We start from the raw sequence: 15,988 nt of genomic DNA, 5'->3' as shown, positions 1-15,988 counted from the left end.
TGTCTGAAGAGGGCAGCCCCAGCTCAGCCCCACAGTCATCATCACATGATGATGCAGGTCCAGTATTGTGCATTTGCCCATTTTGCAAACGAATCCAGAAATCTGAATTTTTTTTTTTAATGTGAAGCCTCCTATTTTTAAATGTTGATAATGAATTCAGATATTTTTAAAATACTGTGTGGGCCAAACAAGACATTTCTGTGGGCTGGATTCAGCCTGTTGGCAACTCGTTTGAGAATCTACTCACTCTGCCGAGAGGGAAACTGAGGCTCACAGCAGCAAAGGGACCTTCCTGAGGTTTGCAGCATCAGGGTTTAAACTCGGGGCTGCTGACACATGGTGGAGCCACCATCTGTTGGTCTCACTGTAGTTCTCTCTTCCAGACAGCCCTTTCCCCCTCAAACCTCAATCTTCCTGCCTCAGATAGAGCCAACGCAGCCCCCAGGCACACAACAGGAAACAGCCTGGGAGGTGGAAGAGTGCCTCCCACCCGCCTCTGCTCCTGACTTACTCTGTGACATGGGAAAGTCCTGGCTCCTCTTTGCATCTGAGATTTCTCATCTGTAGAACAAGGGCTGGGGGCTCAGTGACCCCTGAAGTCCCTCCCTACGGCTCTCCATGGCCTCTGGCCTTTTCCTCCCAGCCCCGGTACATCCCTGCCTCTGAGCTTCCCATATTGACATTTTGCAAACAGCAGCTGCCACAGAGACGTTGCCAGCCCCCGAGGTCCCAGTCCACATCATCTACATGATTCAACATGCTCGGTATCAGGGGGCCCGTCACCCATCTCACAGCCAGCGGCCACTGCGCTGTGCCTTATTGATGTGATGTATTAAACTGATGGATTTTTTGAGAAAAAAAGTGTTTTCTCTTGAAAGGCCATTGCGTCTTGAGACTTCATATGACTTTGCAACAATTCCCCTCTGATCCCCGTAAAGGTTTTATTTGTCCAGTGGCTGAAAATGCACTTGTTCTAGGCTTGCTAATTCTCCTTGGCTGCTTTACTTTAGGAATAACAACAGGAACAGCTAATGAGCACTTTAGACAGGACAGGTGTTGTCCTAAGCACTTACTCATCAATTAATTCACTTAATCCTCACAACAGTCCATTGGCTGGCTGCTTCACATATGCCCAATTTGCAGATGAGAAGACTGAGGTTCAGTGGCCATGTATCCTTTTCCCAGTCTCACAGCTAGTTATTGATGGAGCTAAGGTAACCCAGGCAGGCTGATTCAGGTCCTCAATTTTTCTCGGTGCCTTACCACCTCTTACTACAATCGCTGGCCGGGGATGGTGGCTCATGTCCATAATCCCTGCACTTTGGGAAGTCAGGGCTGGAGGATCACTTGAAGCCAGGAGTTTGAGACCAGCCTGGGCAACAGAGTGCGACCCTGTCTCTAGAAAAATTAGGAAAATTAGCTGCATGTAGTGGTGCATACCTGTAGTTCCAGCTACTTGGGAGGCTGAAGTGGGAGGATCGCTTGAGGCCAGGAGTTCGAGGCTGCAGTGAACCATGATTGTGCCACTTCACTCTAGCCTGGGAGACAGAGTGAGACCCTGTCTCTTAATAAAAAATGAAAATGAAAAATTAGCTGGGCATGGTGGTGCACGTCTGTAGTCCCAGCTACTTAGGAGGCTGAGACTGAAGAATCTCTCTTTTTTTTTTTTTTTTTTTTTTGAGATGGAGTCTCGCTCTGTTGCCCAGGCTGGAGTGCAGTGGCGTGATCTCTGCTCACTGCAAGCTCCGCCTCCCGGGTTTATGCCATTCTCCTGCCTCAGCCCCCTGAGTAGCTGGGACTACAGGCGCCCGCCACCTCGCCCGGCTAGTTTTTTGTATTTTTCAGTAGAGACAGGGTTTCACCATGTTAGCCAGGATGGTCTCGATCTCCTGACCTAGTGATCCGCCCGTCTCGGCCTCCCAAAGTGCTGGGATTACAGGCTTGAGCCACTGCGCCCGGCTCCGAAGAATCTCTTGAGCCTGGGTTGAAGCTGCAGTGAGCCTTGATTGAGCCAGTGCACTGCAGCCTGGGTGACAGACTGATACCTTGTCTCTAAAAAAATAAAAAGGAAAAGGAAAAATTATTATAATTGTGAATAATGACACTTATTAGCAATAAATAGTCATACTTAACTTTCTTCAACTCTTTCCAAAGGTCGGGCTTGTGTGGTTGACAGGTATTGTCTCGTTGACTGCATCCAACAAGTCAATTATGCCCATTTTAGGAACGAGGAACCCCACGGACAGAGGACCACTCAAGGTCACGCAGCCGAGACATAGTTCCCACCCATCTTTTTTCACTCAGTCAAGGATCTGGCCCTGGAAGCTCTCTCAGTAAGGGAGGGATCCAGGACGAACGGGAAATCATTCCTGCAAACCCATCAGTCCCAGCAATGAAGGGTCAGAGTTGGCGTCACAAAGCTGTTTTTTAAAAAGGCAAAAAGTGCAGCTAACAGGATCGGCTGTCACCTCCCGGCTCCGCACCTGATGAGAAATCATTTCATTCCTTCTGCCCCCTGAAGGTCACCTGTTCTCTGCCGCAAATTGAACCATTAGTGCAAGTTTCGGAGACTTGGGACCATCATCCCCACCATTATGGAGCCTTTCCTGGCGTCACCAAGGCAAGGCGTTGCCGGGCCTGCTGGGAGGCTGCCTGTTCTGACTTCCTGTCCTTCCGCGAGCTTGCATTCCATAGCACTAAGAAGAAAAGTGAGCGTTCATCACAGCCCAGGCATTCTGCATCGGTTCCCGATTGTTTAATTATGCCCATACTGCCTTTTATTTGCCTGACGCCAACACCTACTTTTGTTTTCTAGCATTGACTTAGTTTTTCCTGAAGGTGACTTTTTTTTTTTTTTTTTTTTTGAGACCGAGTCTCCCTCTGTCACTCAGGCTGGAGTGCAATGGCACGATCTCGGCTCACTGCAACCTCCACCTCCCGGATTCAAGTGATTCTCCTGCCTTAGCCTCCCAAGTAGCTGGGATTACAGGTGCCCACCACCACACCCGGCTAATTTCTGTATTTTTAGTAGAAACGGGGTTTCACCATGTTGACCAGGCTGGTCTCAAACTCCTGACCTCAGGTCATCTGCCTGCCTCGGCCTCCTAAAGTGCTGGGATTACAGGCGTGAGCCACCAAGCCCAACCAAGGTGACTCATTTTTTAATTTTTTATTTTTGAGACAGGGTCACGCTTCTGTTATCTAGGCTAGAGTGCAGTGACAGGATCGTAGCTCACTGCAGCCACAATCTCCTGGGCTCCAGTGATCCCTCCCACCTCAACCTCTCAAGTAGCTGGGGCTACAGGCACGCACCACCATGCCTGGCTAGTTTTTAAAATTTTTGTAGAGATGAGATCTCGCTATTTTGCCCAGGCTGGTCTCGATCTCCTGGGCTCAAGCGATCCTCCCACCTTGGCCTCTGGGATTAGAGGCTTGAGCCACTGCATTCGGCCTAATTTTTTTACATGTACATTTAAAAACGGGACTTTAGATTCCTGGTTCTCAAATTGGATTGCATATCAACATCACCCGGAGGGTCCATTCAAACACAGAATGAGTCCTACTCTCAGAGTTTCTGATTCCACAGGTCTGGGCTGGGGCCTGAGAATTTGTACTACAAATGCCCAGGTGAGCCTGGTGCTGCTGGTCGGGCCCTCAGTGTGTGCTTAGACCACTGGCTTAGACCACCATTCTCACTGGAAATCAGAGTCCCTTGCATAAAAAAAAAAAAAAAAAAAAAAATCTGTCACTGAGGGTCCCTGCAGAAAACAGAATCCCCCAAATAGTTCAAGTGAAGACACTTTAATGAAAGAAACTCCTTACAGTGGAGTGAGAAGGGTTAAGAGAATCTGAGGCCAGGCACGGTGGCTCATGCTTATAATTCCAGAGCTTTGGGAGGCTGAGGCAGGAGGATGGCTCGAGCCCAGGCGTTTCAGACCAACCTGAGCAACATAGTGACACCCTGTCTCTAAAAAACAAAAATTAAAAATTAGTGGGGTGTGGTGGTGAGTGCCTGTAGTTCCAGCTACTTGGGAAGCCAAAGCAGTAGAATCACTGGTGCCCAGGAGGTTAAGGCTGCAGTGAGCCATGATCCAGCCACTGCACCATGCACTCCAGCCTGGGTGATAAAGCAAGACTTTGTCTCAAAAATAAACAATTAATAATAACAAATAATAAAAAATGTTACTCAATCTGGCTAGAAACTATGGAAGTCTCTGAGCCTGAGGCCAGCCTTGCGTCTGCTTTAAAAAAATTGACAAGTGTTAGAAAGGTGTTAAGGACCTATTAGCACCACACAGAGATTCTTTTGATTGAGGTAATAAGAACGTTAAAAATCAGGGGAAAGAGAATCACTTTTTCACTCTTTGGTTTAGACAATTTAACGTTGTGACTCAACACCGCCTTAAAGCACTTGTCCCCTGGTGGGAAACAGGAATGTGTAGCTCACAGCCCCCAGTGGCACCCAGCTTCTGGGACTTATTCGCCAGCTGGCACTCAGCACTCGGGGAGGGCTGCTGCTGGGGATGGGGGCAGGTTGGTGTACATCCCCCGGCACGTCCAGCCTGTCTCAAAGCTGGGTGGAGGTGGGCTCTGGTGGCCAGGGCAAGCCCCCAGGCAGAGACACAGGGGCCAGCAGGTGGAAATATGCCCCCAAGGGCCATGGGCAGGCTGGGGGCACTGGCTGTGCCTGCCGCACCTTCACAGCCCCCACCACTGCTCCCTCCCCTTAAGTATTGATGTCCCCTGGAATCCCGCCTCCCACGTGGGTTCAGAGGCATCCTGTTGGCTCCAACTACCTTCTGACAATCACAGCAGATACACAGGGAGTGCTCAGTCTTGCCAGTGTCCCACACCTGTCTGAGCTCCAACTCATGGACATCCCTGCTGGATGTTCCACGGCTCATGTAGGCTCTGCATGTCATTGTCCTCCTGCCTTAGCAGTGTTCCATGCTCAGTGAGGAACGCCATCATCTGCTCAGGTGTCCAAGCCAGGAACATGGCAGCAGTGTGGCCTCCTCCCTCTCCTTTGCCACCAGGTTCATAGGTGCACAGCCCACTGAGTCCAACCCTCAGGGGTTATCAGTTTACCTACTTGTCCTCATTCCCATTGTGGCCACAGTCCGGGTCACCATCATCTCTCTCATGGAGTGCAGCGGAAGTCCCCAGGAGCTCTTTCCATCCTGTCCATCCATTCTTCACTCTCTTCTCAGCATACAGGGCTCCCTGGCTAAGCCCCTCACCTGCCCCTGAACGCAGGTCAAGTCCCGTTTCCCCAGCCTGGCTTCCAAGAATCCTCCAGATTGCCTTCTCTACCCTGTAGCCTCCTTCTCCATCACACCAGGTGGCTGGCTGGTACAGGATCCCTGAGAACCGAAGGGCCACTCCATCCCACTCAGTGGCCACCCTTTTCTGGACACCTGGTTCCAGAATTGCTTGGGACTCCAGAGAATATCTTGAATGGAAGCCTTGACTAGGGAATCCTACGCCCCACAGCCAGACCGGCCGCAGCAATCTGCTAAGAGCGGGAGAATATGGTTTCCAAGTGGCCACTCTGTCCTGATGACAGCCTCCTTGCTGACCATGGTTCCTGGAGTCACAGAGGTGTGAGTTTGAATCCAGACTATGTCACTACCTAGGTGTGTAGAGCAGTTGCTTAATCCCTCAGAAGCTGAGTTTTCTTGTCTGCAAAATGGGTGATGCATTGCTACCTTGCAGGGCTGTTAGGAAGATTTGGGGATACAATCCACATGAATTTTTGTGTCTGAGATCGGATTATCTAGAGGCACAGTGTAAGATGAGTATTTGGGTGCAAAGTCATTGGTGAAGGAAATGCTCCCTGGGGAGACTGGTAAGGGAACTGAAGCTGCAGGACAGGGAAGGGAGAAAGGAAAGCAAGGGATGGTGTCAGTCCAGTCTGACCCCACGGGGGCTTTGCAGTGTGGGTCACAGCTCAGCGTTGTCCTAGCCAGAGCCACAGGACAGGACCCTGCTGGTCAGTCATGTGTTGATGGCACCTAAGAGGGAAATGTAAGTTCCCAGTCATTTTCTGAACAAAGATAGAAAAACTTGGCTCTGGTTGCCCAAAGACAATCCTCTAAAGACAGAAACTCTAAAAAGAGAGCCTAGGAGACTGGGCGGGACACCAACATCCTTCTTTTTGACTTGGCGCATAATAAAGACCTTATAACTATCAGCCCTTATTGTGACAATTATAACAAGAACAATCATTATGGTTATTAATTTCCTTGGCTGGAGTGGGCTGAAACTCGCAGACAGATACTCCCAAGCCCAGTAAGAAGATAAGGAAATAAATCTAGCAATCTAGCTGGAAAAGCACAACTCGGCCAGGCACACCTGGGAGGCCTTGGGAGGCCGAGGCGGGAGGATCTCTTGAGGCTGAGAGTTCGAGACCAGCCTGAGCAACATAGTGAGACCCTGTCTCTACAAAAATAAATAAATTAGTTGGGCATGGTGGCACTTATCTTTAGTCACAACTACTATGGAGGCTGAGGCAGAAAGATGGCCTGAACCCAGGAACCCAGGAGTTAGTGGCTGTAGTGAGCTATGATCATGCCACTGCACTCCAGCCTGGACAAAGGGCAAGATCCTATCTCCAAAAAAAATCTGTATATCTATATCTATATCTATATCTATATCTATATCTGTATCTATCTATCTGTCTAAGCACAATCCAGCCGGGTGCAACTCAGGCCTGTAATCCCAGCACTTTGGAAGGCCAAGGCGGGTGGATCATTTGAGGTCAGGAGTTCGAGACAAGCCTGACCAACATGGTGAAACCCAATCTCTACCAAAAATACAAAAATTAGCTGGGCACAGTGGCGGTTGCCTGCAATCCCAGCTACTCGGGAGGCTGACGCAGGAGAATTACTTGAACCTGGGAGGTGAAGGTTGCAGTGAGCCGAGGTAGTGTCACTGCACTCCAGCCTGGGTGACAGAGTGACAGTCTGTCATAAATAAATAAATAAATAAAGCACCCACAACCCTGCCAGGCATCGGGGTACCCATGCCTGTTTCCCCATGGTTAAGTTACTTCCGGAGCATCGCCACCTCCGAGCTCTGGCCTATCTCCCATCACTTCTGAAAGAGCAGAGCTGGGCCCTGCTGTGCGGGGAGGTGTGGGGGCAGCGTCCTGGCCCGGGGCCCACGTGGGCAGGGTTGACCGCAGCCCCTGTGGTGTGGGGGCTGCGCGGGGGAGGCAGCTGAGTCAGTGAGCAGTGCCATGATGAGCAGCAGTCCTTGCCAGAACCAGCAGGGGCTGGAAACCCAGTGAGAGGAGCATCAGCAGCTCCGAGGTAAAGACTGTTGGGTTGGGGATGAAATCTCCTGGGTGTCAGCCACCCTCCTGTAGTAGGCTCAGCGCTCCCTGAATTTCCTGCTTTGCTCCCCGCTGCCTGGTGGGCCTTGGGCCAGCGAAGGGCTCGGAGGCTGTAAGTGTGCGGTGCCAGGGGGTGTTTTAACAGCATCCAGGCTGCCAAGAGCACATTATTCTCTTACAAAAATCCAAGGAATTGCCCAGGAGATGTGATATTTTGGTAGGGGGGGAAAATAAAAGAAAAGAAAAAAAGGGAGGAAGAAGAAAAGTTCTCTGAGACTCTAAAAGCAATGTTGTGCTAGGAGTGATAGTGGGTGTTTCAGCATCTGGGTTCTTCGTCAGGGAGCAGGTAGGGACTCAGAATTTACTGTTTATCTGTTTTATTTGATAAATAGTATTTCTTGGATGTCCCTGGGACATTCCAGGTGGAAGGAACAACTTGTGCAAAGGCAGAGAGCTAGAAAAGGACATGTTCGACAGCTTCGGAGAACAGAAAAGCTGAAGATAAGGACTCCTGGTTGTGATGGAAATTCTCCTCGAACTGGCATGGGCAAAGACAAAGAATTAATTGGTTCATGTGATTGAAAGAACAAAGGACTGGCAGCTTCAGGCATGGCTGGATCCAGGGGGCTCAAACAATGTCATCAGGACGCACTCTTCCTCCAGCTCTTGGCTCTGCCTCCCTTGGCACTGGGTTCACTCTCAGGAAGGCTGTTGCCATCTGGTGATTCAGTCAATTCCATCTTTACATCCTTCTAGCCTCAAACCTGGTAGAAATAAAAGGCTTCTAGGGCTGGGCGTGGTGGTACATGCCTGCAGTCCCACCACTTTGGGAGGCCGAGGGAAGATGTTCACTTGAGCTTAGGAGTTCGAGACCTGCTGGCACAACATGGTGAAACCCCATCTCTGCAAAAATATAAAAATAAGCTGGGCATGGTGGTGCATGTCTGTAGTCCCAGCTACTCAGGAAGCTAAGGTGGGAAGATCGCTTGAGCCCAGGAGGTGGAGGTTGCAGTGAGCTATGATGACATCACTGTACTGCAGCCTGGGTGACAGAGTGAGACCCAGTCTCAGAAAGAAAAAGAAAGAAAGAGAGAAAGAGAAAGAAAGAGAAAGGAAGGGAGGAAGGGAGGAAGGGAGGAAGGGAGGAAGGAAGGAAGGAAGGAAGGAAGGAAGGAAGGAAGGAAGAAAGAAAGGAAGGAAGGAAGGAAGGAAAGAAGGAAGGAAGGAAGAAACAAAGGAAGGAAGGAAGGAAGGAAAGAAGGAAGGGCGAATTTCTCTTTCCCAGTAGTTCCTGCAAAAGTCCTGAGGCTGAGTCTTATTCAGTAGACCTGGGTCATGGGTCCATGTCTGACTGCCCACGCCTGGTCTGTAGTTCTTTCTCTAAAGTGTGGGTCTTGGGGGACCACATGACTAGTGTGACCTGGAAGGCAAGCCATGGGGATGTTCCTAGTTCCATCTTCTATTCGCTACTTTTGCTTTCAGAAATCATATGTGCCCTCACAATTTCATTTCTCCCTGTTGACTCTATCTCTAGCCTTGACCTCGACAAGAGCCCCTGGGCTGTATTTCCATTCCCCATTGGATATATCCCCATTATGTTCTTCTAAAAAAAACTGTAATAGTACAAATGACTTGAGCTCTTACTATGTGCTAATCATAAGCTCCTTACATTGCTGTGCAACTGAATGCTCATATCACCACAACACTGCAAGACAGGTGTTATTACCCCCATTTTATTTTTTTATTTTTCGAGACAGAGTCTCACTCTGTCACCTTGGCTGGAGTGCAGTGGTGCTATCTTGGCTCACTGCAACCTCCGCCTTCCAGGTTCAAGCGATTCTCCTGCCTCAGCCTCCCAAGCAGCTGGTATTACAGGTGCATGCCACCACGCCCGGCTAATTTTTATATTTTTAGTAGAGATAGGGCTTTACCATGTTGACCAGGTTAGTCCTGAACTCCTGACTTCAAGTGATCCATCTGCTTCAGCCTGCCAAAGTGCTGGGATTATAGGCATGAGCCACCACGCCTGTCCATTACCCCCATTTTACAGATGAAGGAACTGAGGCATACAGAAGTTCACTCCTGAACCAATGACTGGAGTTGGAGGGACACGGCACTCGGACTGGCTAGATCTGAGTCATGTGTCCCAGCATGGAGCCCAGATGTGGGTCAGCTGCAAAGGAACTACGCAGACAGAGAAGAAAGGGGCTCTCCTGGTAAAAAGCATGCAGGAATCATTACAACATGGGTAGGAAAAACAGCAGATGCCCCCTAAACCAGATGGCAAATGATGGTAATCCAATTTGGACCTTGTAGGGAAAGGGAGCTGTGCTATCTCAGGGAATACAAAGAAAGTTTGAACTGCCAAACTACTGGAAGGACAGGCGTGCAGGTGGCCTTCAGGAACAGCTGGAACCAGGTGCTCACGTGGTCAGAATGCTCAGACTCCCATCCGAACTGCTCTTTCCTGGTCTACTTCAGTGGATCTAAGTGCAGATACCTAGAAGAAGACTTTGATTGGTCAATTATAAGTCAGATTATCATACTGGACCAATTAGCTATGCCAGGAGGGCAGGACCCCACCAGAACAGGGCTAACTGGGAGAACCACGTGGGAGTAGCAATAGTGGGTTCTAGAAAAAATGTGGGGTAGGATGCAGGGCAGATAAAAGTGTAGGTGTCCCTTGAGGGCAAGCCTGCTGTGTGTGTGAGGTGGCATACTTAGAGCTGCAGGTGGCCAGGTGTGCTGGCTCGTAATCCCAGTACTTAGGGAAGCTAGGCAGGCAAATAGCTTGAGCCCAGGAGTTTGAGAACGGCATGTGGCAAGATCGCATCTCTACAAAGAATAAAAAAATTAGCTGGGTGTGGTGGCGCACTTCCATATTTCCATCTACTTGGGAGGCTGAGGTGGCAGGGTGGCTTGAGCCCAGGAGTTTGAGGCTGCAGTGAACCGCGATCGCACCACTGCACTTCAGCCTGGGTGACAGAGTGACACCCTTTCTCAAAAAAACCACCACAAAAACAAACAAACAAACAAGAACAAAACAAAATGTATAGTTGGAAGTAACACAGAACCTCACACTAACTGGCCTAACAGTACAGCAGTGTATCTCATGAAGCCCAGAACAGGGCAGCTCCCAGGGCTGGTGGTTGGTCTGATGAAGCCATCATTCCATCACTCTTATCTGCATCTACAGTGTCAGCTTCACCCTAAACTGGTGGCTTCATAGCCGCAAGCTGGCTCTCAGTGGTGATCATCTAACCCATGAGAAAGAAAGGGAGCCCCTGGTCCAGCCACAGGATAAAAGTTCTTCCCCAGTAATGGTCATCCAGAGAATGCTGACTTAAGCTTGGGTCCCTAAGCCGGCCCCTGCAGACCAGGATGGGACGGCCAAGACAGTCTTCCGTCATCAATCAGGACATCCCCCAGAACCAGGGTCTATTCTAAAATGACTTGCTACCCTCCGCTGGTGTGGGAGGAATAGGCACAGGGTGAGCCATCTTGGGTTGCCCCTCGTCTCACGGCCTCTCTGCCTCTGTTGGACAGGGGTCCTGTGGCTGTCTGTGGTCTCCGAGGTGCTGTACATTCTGCTACTGGTGGTTGGCTTCAGCCTCATGTGTCTCGAGCTCTTCCACTCCAGCAATGTCATCGACGGGCTCAAGCTCAATGCCTTCGCGGCTGTCTTCACGGTGCTCTCAGGTAAGGCATGGCCGGTCCCGTGGCCTCTCAGAGCAGCGGCGAGAAAGGGTGCTGCCCTTGGAGTAAGCCCTGGTTGTACCAACCGGGAGGCACTGGACAAGTCACTTCTCTTTGTGAGCCTGAGTTTTAGCATTTGTAAAAAAAAACGGCCAATGCATATTGACTGAGTATCTAGCACGTGCCAGGCGCCGGACCAGGTACTAAGGTTATAGTAATGAACAAAAGTAGGCAGTCCCAGACCTCAAGGAGCATAACACGTGTGGGAGGGAGAGGCAGATGAACTTGAGATGTCTTCAGGAGATCAGTGCCACCTGGTCTGTGATGGATTGGATTTGCAGTGTCAGGGAGGGAGGTGGTTGTACAGAATAGGCTGACTGTGCCGCCTTTCCCTGGGATATAAAAGAGAAGCCGCTTTGGGGTGGACGGCACATCACTCCTCTTCCTGAGCTCATCTGGCTTTGAGAACTCCATGTGGAGAGGCTGCGTTGGAAGTTGAATGGTCAAACACATCCAGAAACTCAAGGGCAAGGGTGTGCTGGGCAGGGATAGTGGGGAAAGGCCACAGAGCCAGGGATTTTGAGGGTTTCAGGAAGAATGGGACCGTCAACTGCTTCATAGGACTCAGGAAGATGGAGACAGATGATTCCAAGCAAACACTTAGATTTGGTGGGCAGGTGCCCAGGGTCGCTGCAGCGGATCCAGGTCATCAGGGGTTAAGCTGGGATTACGCAGGAAGGGAATAAAGGAAGCCTAGAAACTAGAACGTCAGGAGGCCTGGCAGACAGAGCAGTGGCTTGGCTGTGTGAGACATTTGTTCCTAAAAGGCTGAGTGTAAATTGAATTTCTATAAATTTAATCCTATTCTTCACGCATTGGAAGAACTCTCTATTTAATGAAACCGAAATGATGAGCCTCTTGGTAAGGGAAGCAATCTCTCCTAATTGAGGTATGTACATTTGACGGAGGGATCTTGCAAAGAACAGAGCTGCATTCAAGAAATCAGAGCACACGCCATAGATCAAAATGTGCCAATCTGTCATCCCCAGGATGTGGGAAATCCAATCATCATAGTAAAGAAAAGAGGAAAAATAGAACAGTTGTCACCACACACAGACAACGTGGGATTCGGCCTCCAAGCACACCATCCCCGTGCACCCCATCCTCAGCAGTCCAAGGATGGAGAGCTTGTTTATTCTTTTTTCCCCTCCATCTTTTATTTATTTACTCAACCAACATTCACTAAAGGCCTAACTGGGCACTGTGCTTGTTTGGGGGAGTTTAAGGAAAAAGACTTAGTCCTTGCCCTCATAAAGACTTTCTCTCTCTCTCTCTCTCTCTCAATCTCTTTTTTTTTTTTTTGAAATAGGTCTTGCTTTGTTGCCTAGGCTGGAGAGCCGTGGTGCAATCATGGCTCACTGCAGCCTTAACCTTCAGGGCTCAAGCGATACTTCCATCTTAGCCTCCTGAGTAACTGAAATTATAGGCAACTCCCATCCCCCCCACCACGCTCAGCTAATTAAAAAAATTTTTTTTTCTGCTAGAGATAGGGTCTTGCTATGTTGCCCAGGCTAGTCTCCAACTCCCAGGCTCAAGTAATCCTCCTGCTTCAGCCTCTCAAAGCACTGGGATTACAGGCATAAGCAACCACGGTTGGCCAAGTTTGCGATCTTGTGGAGAGACGTATTCATCAGATGATTCTAGCATGGCATGTTGACTTCTATGGACTGGGTGTGTTAACAGCCCTGTGGGAGGGGCACCCACATTTGCCCAGGGAGTGGGGATGAGTGGGGTTGGCACGGGGAAGGCAACGTTTGAGTGAGACTTGGAAAATAAGTAAGAGTCTGCTTGTTGGACAACTTGAGGAGGGCATTCCAGGTGGAGTGGACAGCGTAAGCAAAGGCCTGATGATGCAGCATATTCTGGGAACTTCACATAGCTCAGAATGGTGGGAAGACTGGGAGTAGGGAGAGGAGGTATGTTGACAGATGAAGCAGGAGAGGTTTGTGAGGGTGTCAGTGCTTTATAGAGGTCTTTGGATTTTACCATATAGGCAATAAGGAGCCACTGAAGAGTGTGGAGCAAGGGGCAACATGGTCAGGTTTGCATTTGGGGATTGTATTAGTCCATTTCACACTGCTAATAAAGACATACCCGAGACTGGGTAATTTATAGAGAAGTTTAATGGACTCACAGATCCACATGGCTGGGGAGGCCTCACAATCGTGGTTGAAGGCAAATGAGGAGCAAAGTCATGTCTTACATGGCGGCAGGCAAGAGAGTGTGTGCAGGGGAACTGCCCTTCATAAAACCATCAGCTTTCATGAGACTCACTATCAGGAGAACAGCATGAGAAAGACCTGCCCCCACGATTCCATTACCTCCCACTGGGTCCCTCCCATGACACGTGGGAATTATGGGAACTACAGTTCAAGATGAGATTTGGGTGGGGACATAGCCAAACCATATTAGGGATGATCTCTCTGGGTTCAGGGTGGAGCACAGATGAAGTTGAGCAAGAACGGAGGTAACAAGGCCAGCCAGGAGGCAGCGGGAGTCATATTGATATAAAGCAACAAGGCCCAAGTGGAGAATGGGTGAGGACAGGGACAAGTCCACCGTGCAGGAGGTAAAGTCAGTGGGGCTTGGGGACTGGTTAGGAGAGGCGGGTGGGAGTGGGTGGTTAGGGGAAAATAGAGTCAAGGTCAAGGGTTTCCAGCTTGGAGTGCACAGAATTAGGAGGTCCATGAACCTAGTTGGGGGAAATAACATCTTTATTTTTCTAACATAAAATTAACTGTAATTTAGCACTTCCTCCAACAAATCACAGTAGTGGGAATGAGACCCATGACATAGTCACCAATAGTCATCCACACTTTTCATGAAATCTCACCACAGCTGCAGTTACCTCAAAATGCACTCCTTCAAAAGTATGTTACTTGGTCGGGTACAGTGGCTCATGCCTGTAATCCCAGCACTTTGGGAGGCCGAGGAGGGCGGATCACGAGGTCGGGAGTTCGAGACCAGCCTGACTAACATGGCGAAACCCAGTTTCTACTAAAAATACAAAAATTAGCTGGGCATGGTGGTGCGCACCTGTAACCCCAGTTACTCAGGAGGCTGAGGCAGGAGAATCGCTTGAACCCAGGAGGTGGAGGTTGCAGTGAGCCGAGATCGCACCACTGCACTCCAGCCTGGGGAACAGTGCAAGACTCTGTCTCAAAAAAAAAAAAAAAAAAGTATGATACTTATTAGAGCTTCCACCAAATCTCATTTCATATGTTAACAAAATGGCACATAAATTCCTATAAAAGTTTGTTTGACTATATTGCTAACCGTATTTCAATGTAACTGATTTCTTCTATACCGTGTATTTCATTTTATCTAGTGGAAAACATTATTCTGAGAAGGGGTCAGATGGTCAGAGGGCCCCTGACCTGGGAGATCCCTTGGCTGTCCTTTGGCTTGGGATGGGGTGAACAGTGGTCTCGCTAAGATGGGGAAGAAGGGGAAGGGGCTGGAGGGGAGATGATCAGTCTGTTTCAGACAGTTTGGGCGTGATGTCTCGGGGGGCAGGCAGCCGGCCCCCTCTCCTTCATCAGTGGGTTCATCTCTCCTTTTCTTCCCCTGCACCAAACATCAAAAAATCCCCTCCATTTTTCCAAGCATGCAGCTCTTCCCCCAACCTGCTCACTCCAGCCACACAACAAAAGTTTGTCGTTGGCCACAGGCAGCCACCACCAGTTCTTGCAAGCAGGCTCCTTGTGGGGCCGGAGGTGGGGGACTCTTTCCTCTACCTCCAAGGGCTTCTCAAAGTTTCTACCCCTCAAGAAAACAAATAAACCAAGCCAGGTTTCCTCCTAGTGGGGAGACCCACTGCGAAAGAAAATAAGATTGTCGCCATAATTCCAAGCAGATAAACAATCCAGGCTCAGGGAGGTTAATTGACTTGCCCAAGGTCATGCAGCTGGTCATTGCGGAGCTGGGATTAAACCCAGCTCCAGGTGGCTTCAAAGCCCTGTGCTCTTTTCACGGACTTGCACTGCAGGAGTGACCAGGCAGGAGGACGAAGATTTTAAGTCTTCAGAAAACAGTAACTGAGAAGTATGTAGCAGCCAGATGATGGAATAAGACTGAGGTAGCAAGTGGTGGAGAGAAAGGATTTTGTATTCATGCCTGGGAGAAGATAAACAGGAGAGACACAATATGAGGAGATAAACTTTGAGGCTGCTGCTGAGAGCTGGGCGTCTGGCCAGGAACACATGGGAGGCTGGTCTTAAGGGAGCCCCTTGGAAACAGGGCAAGGGGTGGTGAGGGGCTTGGAGGAGGTAGAGAAGGCTTCTGCTCTGCTCCTGTGGGAAGGAAAGTGTGGCTTTCTGTCTAGGAAGAGCTGGCAGGCAGGGTTGGGCAGAGGCCAGCAGCCAGGTCCATGGGGAGAGGCTGGGGTCTGAAGTCCGCCGAACCAGCTCAGCCCAAGGCCAATGCCTTCTGGGGTGGTGGAGAAAGCGGAGACTGGGGCAGCCCTTCCTCTAACCAATTACAGTCAGCCCTCTGCAGCCGTGGGTTCTGCATCTGTGGATTCCACCAGCCCCAGAGGGAAACCATTTGGGGGAAAAAAGCAATTAAAAAATAACAATACAACACTAAAAATAATACAAATTTAACAACAATACAGTGTAACAACTATTTACATATAATTTACATTGTATTAGATTTTACAAGTAATCCAGAGATGATTTAAAGTACACAGGGGGATGCATGTAGGTTATATGCAAATATTAAGCCATTTTTTAAAAGTTAAAAAATTTATTATTATTTTTAAAGACGGAGTCTTGCTCTGTCACCCAGGCTGGAGTGCAGTGGCACAATCACAGCTCACTGCAGCCTCAACCTCCTGGGCTCAAGTGATCCTCCCACCCCAGCTTCCTGACTAGCTGGGACTACAGGTGTGTGGCA

The 15,988-nt window shown here is 49.5% G+C and overlaps 1 protein-coding gene across 5 annotated transcripts in view; it reads left to right on the top strand.

Annotated features, from left to right (window-relative positions):
• Positions 1-15,988, top strand: part of LOC105463225 (GSG1 like) — a 272,751-nt gene that overhangs the window by 169,213 nt on the left and 87,550 nt on the right. For 3 of the 5 annotated variants that reach the window (XM_071084295.1, XM_071084299.1, XM_071084296.1), the window contains exon 3: positions 10,883-11,035. The exons of the other annotated variants lie outside the window; for them this stretch is intronic. In XM_071084295.1, coding sequence (XP_070940396.1) covers positions 10,883-11,035 — 153 coding nt within the window. The remainder of the gene's footprint in view (positions 1-10,882; positions 11,036-15,988) is intronic. 5 annotated transcript variants of the gene reach the window in all.

The sequence above is a fragment of the Macaca nemestrina genome, chromosome 18, assembly GCF_043159975.1.
Source record: "Macaca nemestrina isolate mMacNem1 chromosome 18, mMacNem.hap1, whole genome shotgun sequence".
In the NCBI taxonomy this organism is placed as follows: domain Eukaryota; kingdom Metazoa; phylum Chordata; class Mammalia; order Primates; family Cercopithecidae; genus Macaca; species Macaca nemestrina.
This window is presented reverse-complemented; position numbering and strand designations above follow the sequence as displayed.